At 38.5% G+C, this 12,678-nt stretch overlaps 1 protein-coding gene across 1 annotated transcript; it reads right to left on the bottom strand.

Moving 5' to 3' along the window:
* Positions 1-9,030: 9,030 nt before the first annotated feature.
* Positions 9,031-12,093, bottom strand: LOC120287555 (eukaryotic translation initiation factor 2A-like). Its single transcript, XM_039300398.1, is given in 8 exon segments — positions 9,031-9,267; positions 9,696-9,764; positions 9,851-9,894; positions 9,896-10,080; positions 10,723-10,909; positions 11,065-11,419; positions 11,503-11,610; positions 11,989-12,093. Coding segments are annotated over 7 exon segments (894 nt in total). The 5' UTR covers positions 11,543-11,610; positions 11,989-12,093; the 3' UTR covers positions 9,031-9,253.
* Positions 12,094-12,678: the final 585 nt, after the last annotated feature.

Raw genomic sequence — 12,678 nt, 5'->3', positions numbered from 1 at the left:
AGATTTCGATGATATCTCGAACCTCTCAGTCCTAACTCTTTTTTGATCATTGGAGATGATAGATTGATATACCTTCCATTTAGATGATTGTTAAATTATCGCTACAGTAATAGGGTTATAAATTGACCTGAGTATGATCTTTTTATGGATTGGCCTTGCATGGGATTTTTACCATATTTTAAAACAGCTCAAGTGATAGTATCATAATAACTCTGGAAGGATTCAAAGGAAGCTCTAACTGACAGTACCATATTAATCCTGAAATCAATATGAATGAGAAGCTTTTCATCTTGCTCCTGGAAAGTCATATCGGGTGATGATGATTTGCCAAGGAGGGATGATATTGGAGAAAGGCAGAGGAAACATGAGTTTCAAGTATTGGCTGGAGCTGGAGTTTAGTCAGAGGATGATCTCAGTGACGAAGATGGGAATCTAGAGGCTAATGGAGGTGCTGACTCAGAGGAAAGTGAATCTGAAGAGTCAGCCGATGAGTTTTATAAGCAGGTGAAGCAGCGACGAGCTGCAAAACTTGCCGCCAAAGCAGAGATGTATACAAGGTCTGTTTTCAGTTGCTTGTCCAATATTTTCCATCTTAATCTTAACGTAGTCCCAGAAGAGCGATATTAGGCACCCATTTTCATCAATCAATTACAACTTATGCTTTGAAAAGTAAATTAATATTTACGTGCTGGGTATGTATGGGCTCCACGAATGTGCCTATTTAAGATTTGTTTTTTGTTCCTCCATTTCTTGAAAATTTTTCTTACACGTTTGATATCAAGGGTCGAGACCTTTACTTACAAGGAAAAGTCTTAACATTGAACAATCTTTTGGAATGAAGACAAATTTTTATTACCCAGTATAAAGCGCAAAATAACGCGGTGCAAGTGTAGAATGTGTCTTTGTATAAACAAATCATTTCTTTCTTTTTAAAGGATATTGAACCTTTTCGAGCAGCTGGATTTAGCTAAAACTTGAACTAACATTTCTATGAGTTTTATTTGCTATCACGAAATAAGAAAGATGTTATATCAATCTTTTTGCTACTTTATCATATGGACTTAGAAGGAAAAGGAAAGAGAACTTTTGAGGAGGGTGAAAGCATTCTGGCTCTAATTAAGAAGTAGAAATTAAATGAAGAGTAAAGAACAGACGTGAGAGAGCTACCGATGCATCAAAATCATGGACCTATGGCTTTCAAAATGCACGAGTTTTCTTTTCTTTTCTTTTTTCTTTTTTTTTGACACACATGAAAACTCAATGGAAATATTTAGTGCCGTGTCATGGTAAAATTGCTCTCAGGATGTATTCAATTTGTGGTTGACTTTGATGCGCCTATAGGGGTCCAGCAATTCCATCCTTGCCTCAAACAGTCAATGGAAAGCGCCATATCACGTATCAGGTGAGCCTGCGTGCAATGGTTCTGGTCAGTTCCGTTAATGGTCTTAACTACTCGTTGCCATAGTCAAAGATTTTACTTTTGCTGTGCAAATGCTTTAGATGGGGAAAAATAGAGGACTGACCCGTAATCGGAAGAAACAAACAAAAAATCCAAGGAAGAAGTACCGGTGATTCAAGAGAATCAGATTGCTAATGTATGTTCTCACGTCAACTTTCAAAATTGCCTGAAATTATTTATATTCATTTCGCGTGCAGAGTAAGCATGAGAAGGCAGTGGTCGGAGCAAAAGGGCCGGTTCAGCAGATCGGGGAGCCTTCTAGACCTTACGGTGAGGAAGCATCTGGTATTAATGCAGGAATCAGCCGAAGCATAAGATTCTAGAGCTAAATGCTACTATTTTGGGTGGAAATCTATCATGCGGACCTGCCGGTAATTTGGGTGACATGAGTATATATATTGTTTCTACGATTGCACAAGAATCTGTTGGTGTCTAATGGGGACGCAAGTGGACGATTTAGGGGCTGTTTGTTTATGTTCCTAGTCCGTGTTTATGAACACAATTTCTGTTTTTTTGTTCTGGAAAACAAAAAAAGAACATAAACGCGTTTATTTGCGTTTTTGTTCCAAATCTATTTTTTTGTTCTCGGGAACAAATTTGGAATAGAAACAAGAAACAAGAAATCTTGTTTCTTGTTTCTGAACACTTTCAAGAAATAATTTTCTCTCTCTCTTTTTTTTTTTTTTTTTGGCCGACAACCTCGCCGGCGTCGTTGGCCCCAGCGAGGTCAAGCTCGCCCAGCCACCCGGTGAGGCTCGGCCTTGCCGGCCACCACCAGTCGTCGGCGTCGCTTGGTGGGTCTGGGCGAGGCTCGGCCTCACCGAATCAGGCGAGCTCGAGCTCGTCGGGGCCGGCAAGCCTCGCCGTGACCTCGTCGGCCGATCGTTGGCCATGGCTAAGGCCGGCGATCGGCCAAAAGGAAGAAAAAGAAAAATAACAAATAAAATAGGAAAAATAAAAAATATTAAAAAATTAAAAAAAAAAAAAAAAACAAAAAAATTATACAAGTTTACCAAACGTGTTTCGTTCTTTTTCCATTCCAAGAAAAAATTAACCAAACGCGTTCTTTTGTTCAAAAATTGTTCCTTGGAGCAGAAATAGTTTTTTCTATTTACGTTCTGCAACAATTTTGAATGCAAACGTTACTAAACGCACCCTTAGAAGCCCTAGCAGACACGTTTTGCCCATCATAGTCAGGCCATTTTTGTTATTATCAGAAGATTGGAGTTTTGCTTGAGTTAAGATTGTTTTCCATGTTGAAGTCCTTGTATCATTAGCAAGAAACCTTGTCGGAATTTGGTTATTAAAGATTGTGACTTCATCCATTGTTTTTGTTTTTTCCGTTTCTTTGTAAGGAGCCAATTCCGTATGTTCAGCTTTTACTCCCCGCCCAAAGGGGTTTTATCTTCAGCCAGTAGGACTGAATATTGTTGAATGAATTTGAGCTGAGGATGGACTGTGTTCCAATATGTGGTCACGAATCGCGGTATACTTTTAGAACGTGAGGTGCCGTCTTTCAAAAACTCTGATCTCAGGCCCAAAGGACACATTCCAGTTGAAGTGCTCACATCAGAAATATGCAAGCGATGTCTGGTGTGGTGATCCTTGAACCTACTTTGAAAGAGAGAATTTATAGCAAGCAAGCCTTGAAGCTATTTTGAAAGAGTAAACCACAGGGTTCCGAGAAGAAAAAGAGAGAACTACTGGTATATATTTTAGTCTCATCCAAGAACAAAAATATCTGATATTCCTAGTTTCTAACAGATGAGCCTCATTCGAAGATCGCATTTGAGGATGAGGGGGGCTCTTGTCCTTTTACGGTGCATTTGATAATATTTATGTTATCAAAAATAATTTTTCAGAAATAGTCTAGAATAATTTGTGAGTAAAAATACAAAATTTCTACTCTCAAAATAGAAAAAGAATAAGAATGCGTATACGATCCATAAATTTATTTGTAACGTGAAATTTCTTTTAATTTTTTTACTTTTTCCTTTTTTTTTCCTCTCTTTTTCTTCTTGCTCCTCTTCTATCCGACAACGGGGTCAGCGATCAACAGCAACCGAGGCTGGTGGCGGGTGGTGAGGAAAAGAAGAAAAAAAAAAAGGAAAAAGAGAGAAAATGTCTTATTTTAAAAAATTGTTCTCGGATCAAGCTACTTTTTGCTACTTTATTCCTATTTTTTGCTTATTATTCTATTTCGAGAAATAGAAAAATTATTTGAAAAGAAGTTATTATTTTTCTTCTTTTTTTCTACTTCCTATTTTTGTTCATATTTCTCAGCTACTTTTCTATTATGGGTAATAAAAAAATCCGTGGGTGTTACCAAAACGAAATTCTGTTCTTTTTTGTTTTCAGAAAAAAGAATATAATAGAGAAATTGGAGGGTTATCATAGGCATTCTCAATTTCCTACAAAGATAAAGAACGGAATAATCTGATGATTGCGTTTCAATGTACATGATGACCGAGTTTATGGAGAAACCTCAGCTCGCAGAAACGAAAAGGCAGCAGCATTCATCCTTCCTAATTTTTTTTTTTATCAATCCAAGCCCACACGCCATAAATATAATTCCCGTACTTCTCTCCACTCATACTACACACAGAAATACGGAAAATCTGTAGCTGGTCGTAAACATATTTCTTTTCTTTTCTATTTTTAGGAGCTCGACGGAACTTGTGCTTCACCATTGTCTACCCAACTTGAGACCTTCCTCAGCAGCGTAAATGCATTTACATTCAAGAGAGCCCTCAATCAAAGTTACAGAATTGAATTCTTTCGCAATACCGGGAGAATAGAAGTGGAGTTCAAACTTCGCTACAAGTTTAGAAGTAAACATCTACTAACTTCTACTAACATGTACACCATAGTAACTCCCAAGTTCCCAGAAACTGCAGATCCCGACAGCGGGCCATCACATACAGAAAGAGGGGGAGGACACGCCCACCAGTTCAAAGTGGCAAGATAAATTGGATCGAGAGAAGACCAGACTTCTATTTTAACTTTTACCCGGAAGGAATGGAATGAAATGCCCATCATCCCCAGAAATCCGTTCCAACCTTTTCGAAACGCCATCTTCAAACTCTCTCTTCGAAAGAGGAGCAAGTTTGGCCATAGAAACCAGAAATCTAGATGATCTGAAGACACTTGATTTCTTTGGTATCTTCTGTGAATCCTTCCGAATTGCCCTTATCCATCGAAAACTCTTCGCCGCTAAGCTCTTACCCGCATGCTCTCTTCTCTCCTTCCTTTTCATGGCTCAAACTCCAGTCTTCCTGCTTCTGTACTCTAAATCAAGCCTCCTAAACTACTTCAATCGCAGCCACAGAAACTCAGATCTTGCTTATTGGGTCTTCTTGGCAGCTTACTACTCGATCTCAATGGCCCTATTGCTCGAGTTAGTCAGATTTTTGCAATTTTTGAAAACAAAAAGCACTTTCTATGCACGTCATCTCACAAGTTAAAAATAGAAAAATAAAATTATATTTTGGCCTTACCTTGACCTAATTGCTAGGACGTGGTAAAGAAGACACTTGCTACAGTCTGCTTAACTAAAGCTTGTGACTTGGCCTTGGGTTTCCAAAGTCAAATTAAATTAGTAAGCTCGTCAGTTCAATTAAAACTAATCGATAGGTTACATGGTATTTGTGTTGTGTGCATACCAGATATACACTATCCAATCAAATAAGAAAAAAAAAATTCATGGGATGATTTATTAATTTGTAATCAATCTCCGAGGTAAGGGCTGAGAGATCTAAAACTCGAAAGGAATTTTTGAATTCAATTCTTATGGAAATAGAATCCTCGTCTAAATAGAATCATGATCGAAAAGTATCCATTAATCATAGTTGAAAAAAAAAATAGATAGACTGATCAGTTGATTTCTTACTATTTATCGATTGAATTCTTTTAAAAATATCATATTTTCACAAAAAGAGTCTTGGAATCATAATGTTTGAATTTATTTAAATGTTTTATTAAATTTCGCGAGACGTTTGCTTCTTAAGGTTTCTCTTTTTTCAAGTCATGACATTGGGAGCAAAAATCAAGCAAATCCCAATGATTTAAGAATCACGGATCCACATATCTTCAAAAATACTAATAACTGCACATAGTGAAAGATACAATAGAATAGACACGAACTTAAGTACTCATACGGTAGGAGTACCTGGTACAGCTTTCTCGCAACCATTCAAGCTGCAAAAATGGGTAATGGCAGCTTTTCAAGGGTACTTAATAAACATCTCAACAGGTGCAGATTCGATTTAAAATAAAAAATAGTTGCAGCACTAGTGAGAAGCCGCTTCATTTAAATTTTGAGATGTTATAGCTTCCAACTAAATCACAAAACATATGTACAATACTTCACAGCATAGTTATAGTTAAATCACAGTTGCAACAAAACTAATTTGATTCTTATTTTGCAGCCTCCAGTTGATGTTTCCCCAAATTGGTTAGGTTAATTTGGTGTAAGGATGCTCTATTGGCAATTAGCTCTAAGGATGCTCTATTGGCAATTAGCCTTCGTTATATACGGATTCCTAGACCAAGACACATGGAACACTACTCATTTGCCAAATAAGTAGAAGCTAAGCGAATCGACAAATAATTTATGCTATTTCGCAGATATTTGAACATTATTTGAAGAAAAGGAGTTCCTAGTTTTGTCCGGCGTTAACCCTCATCACAATAAATTTAAAGAACAGCGAACAAATAGCAAAGAAGTACTGTGATCTTCCCATAGCTCTTAGAAAAGGGGTTAGATCATGTATTTAGCATCCTATATCAAAACATGTGTCATATCAAAAGCTGTTTCATCATCATAAGGCGTATGTGTCAAACTTGTCTCACATATCTATCTCTAGAAATATCCAGGAAGCTTTGAAGGATCCAAAGTGGAAGATGGCAATTGAGGAAGAAATGAGGGAACTTATGAAGAATGGCATCTGGGAATTGGTTGTTGATCCACCCGAAGGAAAAAAAAGATTGTTGACTGTAAATTATTTACTGTAAAATGTAAACCCAATGAGAGTGTTGAACGGTATAAAGCAAGGCTAGTGGCGAAGGGGTTCACTCAGACTTATGGAATTGACTATCAAGAGACCTTTGCCCCAGTTGCCAAGATAAATTATGTTCGTATTTTACTTTGGCTGTTGTTCTTGATTGGCCCTTACTCCAGTTAGACGTGAAGAATGTCTTCTTGAATGGTGACTTGGAGGAGGAAGTGTTTATGAGTTTGCCACCAAGTTTTGTAGAAAATGAAGGCAAAGTCTGCAGATTGAAAAAGTCGTTGTATGAACTTAAACAATCTCCAAGAGCGTGGTTTGAACGGTTCGAGAAGATGGTTAAAAGATTCAGCTATCACCAAAGTCAAGGGGATCACACTCTATTCTTTAAACACTCGAAGGAAGGTAAGCTTGCATTCTAATTGTCTATGATGATGATATAATACTGATTGGTGATGACAAAGTTGAGTTGGAAAGCTTGCAAAAGAAGTTGGATGAGGAGTTTGAAGTTAAAGATTTGGATGTCTTGAAATATTTTCTTGGAATAGAATTTACGAGATCCAAGAAGGGCATATTTGATAACCAACGCAAATATGTGCTTGATCTGCTCAAAGAGACAGGTTTATTAGGATGTAAAGTGGCGGAAACACTCGTGGAGCCAAATTTGAAACTTGAACCAACCAAGGCTAAAGAAGTGATATACCAAGAAACATAGCAAAGGCTTGTCGGTCGACTTATTTATTTATCTCATACTCAACGTGACATAACATTTGCTGTAAGTATGGTGAGCCAGTTCATGTAGTCACCAGGGCCAAGGCATTTTGAAGCAGTATACAGAATTCTACGCTACTTGAAGGGAAGTCCTAGTAAGGGTCTAATGTTTGAGAAACATGGACATCTAGAAATTGAGGTGTTCACCGATGCAAATTGGGCTGGAAGCATTATGGATAGGAGATCTACTTCAGGCTATTGCACGTTTGTTGGTGGAAATTTTGTTACTTGGAAGAGTAAAAAGCAAAGAAGCAAAGTGTGGTGGCAAGAAACAATGCCAAAGCTGAGTTTCGGTCAATTGCACATGGTGTCTACAAAATTATGTGGATTAAAGGTATCTTGGATGAACTACGGATCCAGAGTTCCACACCAATGAAAGTGTATTGCGATAATAAGGCAGCAATTGCAATTGCTCATAATCCCGTGTTACATGAACGGACAAAGCATAAACACCATCAAAGAAAAACTTGATAGCGGACTGATTTGTATGCCGTATATTTCTAGTGATGAACAGGCTGCTGACATTCTGACCAAGGGACTGAATAGAAGACAATCTGACCGTCTAGTGAGCAAGCTGTCTATGGAAGATATCTTCAAGCCAGCTTGAGAGGGAGTGTTAGAATGTGTCGCTATTAATTAGTGCTAATGTGAAAGTAAATGGAGGAAATAGAATCCTGAAAGCTACTATCACTGCTTTTTCATATGGGAGCCACTCCAATAAACAGTAAGTGTGCAGAAATTAGCTATTTCCGGTACCGTTCATAATTTAACAATCAAATCAACTAAAAGGCCTCATCTATCTCTCTTCATAAGGCATCAACTGATGACTAGAGTGATTAAATGAAAGCTTTTCTGTCTCTAACAGAAGAGATGCTTTCTGCAGTCCAAATTTCTTGCTACACCATCTGCGTTGAAGCTCTCTAAGCTTTAACAATAATAACGCAGATTCTATAACATTAGTGGCTTTATTATGTCAAAAATATTTAACTTTGCCCCTCCTTCAAGTTTTGGGCAATCATATTTCTTCCCAATGCCTCTCAATCTACTAAGTTGACTTCATTAGGGGCCTGAACCCAGAGGCCAGACTGCTTCTACTCATCAGTAAATCAGCAAAACTTGAAAAGTTTTACTTTCCTTTATCATGAGCCACAGATTTTGGTGTTCCAACTTCTGGGTCTACAAATGCTAACCAACCAAGACTCCAATCCCTATTGCCTCACAACTTCCAACTACTACTAGAAGTACTAATATGGGAAAACTAGAAGTACTAATATGGGAAAACTGTTTTCCAAATGCAAACAACACTCTCAGAGAAAAGCAACAGATTTCCTGACCAGAAGCATATCAATATATTTTTTCTTTTTAAAAAGAATACAAAAACCCTACTTGGATCCTTCCGACAATACAAAGTTGCGGTGCCTACAGGATAGAACCTAATATGTGATAAATTAGGGTATTGAGGAAGAAAACTTCATCCCCAGTACTAATAAAAGGGAATATAAAAATTGTAACTTCAGCTGAAAAATAATTCTGAAACAAAAAAAAAAAAAATTCAAAAAGGAAAGCAATAATGAAAAAGAAAATAGCCTACCATGTCACCAGGTAAGTTACCAAAACCTGCCAAACATATAATTGTAAACCAGTGAATTAAGGTAGCAATGCAGCTGACTCTCATCCAAACAAACCATCCCCCCAAAAAAAAAAAAAAAAAACAAAAAAAACCAAAAACACCAAAAATATATATATATATATATATATATATATATATATATATATATATAATATAAAATAAACAACCCAAAAAAAAAACCACTCTAATAATCACGGAAAAGGATAAAGAAAGTAATAAAAGAAAATTATTGACCAAATGGAAAACTAGAGTCGGTATCAACTCATAGCAAATAATGTTTCATAAGGATACACTTCCCCTTCGGATTCCATCTGATGGTATTATAAGGGCCCGTTCCAAGCTCAAGAAGTGGATTGCACTTCTTGTCAAAGTGGATTGCACTTCTTGTCAAAAATGGTGGCCTTTGCAGGCATGACGAGATCAGATCAAGGAAAAGTCAAAATGAAAGCTAACAGTTGCAAGGACAAAGTTCCAATAATGCATGAGAACTAAGTGATGCCTACATGTCTAATGTAGATAATGAAGTGTCACTACAAGAAACTTCTGAACCATAACACAACGAATTTAGAGTTAATCACAATTTACCTAACTTCATATTAGTTGAGCATTCTATCACAGGCCAAAGATCCAGCTGAGATCACACAACCTAGTACCTTCTAGAGCTCAAATTAACTACTAAAGAGTAAGAACAATCATTACAAAGTTCCACCAGCTGAATAACACCAGCAGAGATCCTTGAGGATACAAACTTAATAAGAAGATGGATGTTTGTCCATCATACTCCCACGTGATAAATGTGATGATACTAGTTGAAAACAGTGAAGGATACAGCCATAAACAACAGCAAACTCTGAACCAGAGTATGACCATTGAACATCATGAATAGGTCCCTCTTTACCTGATAAAGCACCAAAACTGCAAAAGATAAGTCTCAAGAAAATAATTACATAGGCAGTTTTAGTAAGAAAACAAATAAAGACTTATGAAGAGGCACGAGCCCTTCATGAGTCCCATCTGTTGTCAAGTAACTTCGATTCCCCATAGTAACTCTGGTTGGTTTTATCAACATCAGACTGCACCACAACCAGAAGTCCAGTGGACCCATAATTCCAGTGCAGCTGCACTGATGAGCAGCGTAAGAAACTTCGCCGCGCAACAGGTTGACTCTGCGGATCCTCCCTACACGCAAATATTTGGACACTGGCAGGGACACCCTATATACCACAAAAATCTTATCAAGGTCAAGTTACTTGACATACATAAAGGACCATTCGTATATAATAACAAAGGACAAAACTTTCTAAAAGCCTACTTTTAAGCACCAAACTCATTTCTCTCCAGACAAGAAGGAAACGCCATTCAAAATTATAAAACCTGTGTGCTTTAAAGCAGTAATGGCTGACCGTAAAATTCACCAAACGTTAGGTCACTGCAAATGAAGACTATTTTTCTCTACAGTACATGGTGTGAAACATGGATCTTGCTAAGTCATCATCATCATGCTCTTTCCAATCACGTAATAGAAGTGATCTCTGTATTCACTAAACACCAAAAGCAGCAGTAAAAAGCAGCTGTGTCATCCTTTAAGAACCAAAGTCTCTACTAGTTATTTGAATCAGAATCAGATACCAAACCAACCAATCTAAGAGTTTGTTATTAACAGGTTCCATGTCATAAAGTCAGCTTGAAACTAATGTCTAATGAAAAAGAAACGCAACTAGACATTATAGCTACTTATACTGTTCATCACATTGTTGTCTGCTCTGGCCTGGTCATAGAACTTTTCGTGAGTTGCCACATTAGTCAAGTTTATGAACCAGTCCCTTACTAATTCAAGATAGCCATGAAACACAAACCTTAGATTCTGGAACAAATGCTGCAATGTGGGACCCCGGAGTTTTAGAGAGCTCAACTGCAGCAATTCCAGGAACTCTCAGCCTATATTTGAAACCTTTTGAAAAGTCACAACCATCGAAAAATTGTATCTCATTTGTCGCAAGTCGACACGCAACAGCTTCATCAGAACTAAATCGGATGGAGGGCCTGGAGAGCAGCACACAAACCATTAAGTAGTGAAAATATGGAGAGGCAATGCACATAAATGAGGAAAATTAATGGTGCAACGCTATATAATGCGTACGCACTATCATGAGTAATCTATCATTGACCAACTGATGATCCTGACTAATATCATGTACCATGTCGTTTTAGTTATGTTCTTCTGGAGTAGCTGATAAACAGACTCCCCAGACTCAACTTTCCACAAGATCACATTCTTCTCCTGTGGCGTTGAGGATTTCTGGAAAGTCTGGAGATAGGTCCCGCATGGGGACAATGCTGCCGTGGCCAAATTGGGGATCTCGAAGTTCCTGATTTCCTTGAAGTTGCTGCAGTCATACACGCCAACCACGGAGTCGGACCTTATCACCATCAGCCTGGACCCGTCTGTGCTGAACATGGTGCTTGTGCATGGAGTCCTCTCGAGCTTGACACTGGGTTGACCATTAGCGAATGGGGGTCCATTCCACAGAGAGAACCCCTCCGGTTCACGAACTAGAAAGCAAGTTGTACCAACACAAGTCAAGTTCGAATCATCAAGTCACAGGACGAGCATCAAGATAGAGACTTTTCAGTACCTAAAATATGCAGAGGTGGCGAAGAAGCCGTAGTTGCCATCAGGAAGATTGCAACAACCAACAATATATCAAGGCAAAGATGCCCAGCTGATGATTGGAAAGAAAACTCTGCAAAGACACAGGATTTGGTTTTAAGAAGTAAAGATTGAAGCTTCTTCATTTACAGACTTACAAGGCAAAGAACCGAACCAAAAACCAACACCATGAACCAGGCCTTGCCCTCAATCACTACACTAACACTCGGAATTAAATCAGCACGAGATTAAGCAATCAGTAAACTGCCCGACGAAGGGAAACAGCAAGGCACGCGATGAAAATTCTATCGGAGAAGCGAATACGGAAGGAAAAACTTGAGGGCTCCGAATTGACTCCATCAATGCGTTAAATGAAGGACGATGCGGAACCTCCACGACCAGCTCACAAGCTGAGGTTACTGCCTGATCAATAACCGAGGCCGACAATTCACGCGAGAGAGAGAGAAAGGACCTGAAGTGTCGGGCTTCGGACGTGGACTGAAGCTCGGAGTGTCGAGGAAGAGCCGCCGACCGACGACGGCGGAGGGAACGCTGCGCGGCGCTGGAAGCTCGATCGGTCGATGCGTTGCCAAGTACGACGGGGAAGAAGAAGGACATTTTTCTTTTGTCTCCCTTTTCGGAGCTGTCTGGAATTGGATCAAGCCCAAGAGGGAAAGCCCATGATGTGTCGTGTCGGAGTTGGACTTGACACATGGGCCTACGAATGAATTTCCCCTTTGTTCTCTATTTCTTTCTTTGTTTTCTCTTTCTGGTTGTGACTTGTGAGCTGCCCTTCTTTAACTAGAGAAAATCGAAAAAAAAATCTACATTTCAGAAAGGGTTAAGTCCATTAAAAATGCCCAACTGGCACCGTGCGATACATTTGCTGCTAAACTAATTTTTGTCCGACCGAAAATGCTAAACTTGTAGTCTTGATCTAAATCTACATTTTATTAAAATGCATACGTGTCAACACACATGGAATTTTCCACATTGGTTATGACATTCTCACCATAAGATCCGCATTGCAGTCGTCTACTGCGTGTGTCAAAACATATGGACGTTAACAGGATAATGAATGTTGCTCAAAAAAAAAAAAAAAAAAAAACAGGATAATGAATGGAATGCTAACGGAGGTAAAATTTAGATCAAGGATACTAGT

Source organism: Eucalyptus grandis, chromosome 8 (genome assembly GCF_016545825.1).
Source record: "Eucalyptus grandis isolate ANBG69807.140 chromosome 8, ASM1654582v1, whole genome shotgun sequence".
Classification (NCBI taxonomy): domain Eukaryota; kingdom Viridiplantae; phylum Streptophyta; class Magnoliopsida; order Myrtales; family Myrtaceae; genus Eucalyptus; species Eucalyptus grandis.
This window is presented reverse-complemented; position numbering and strand designations above follow the sequence as displayed.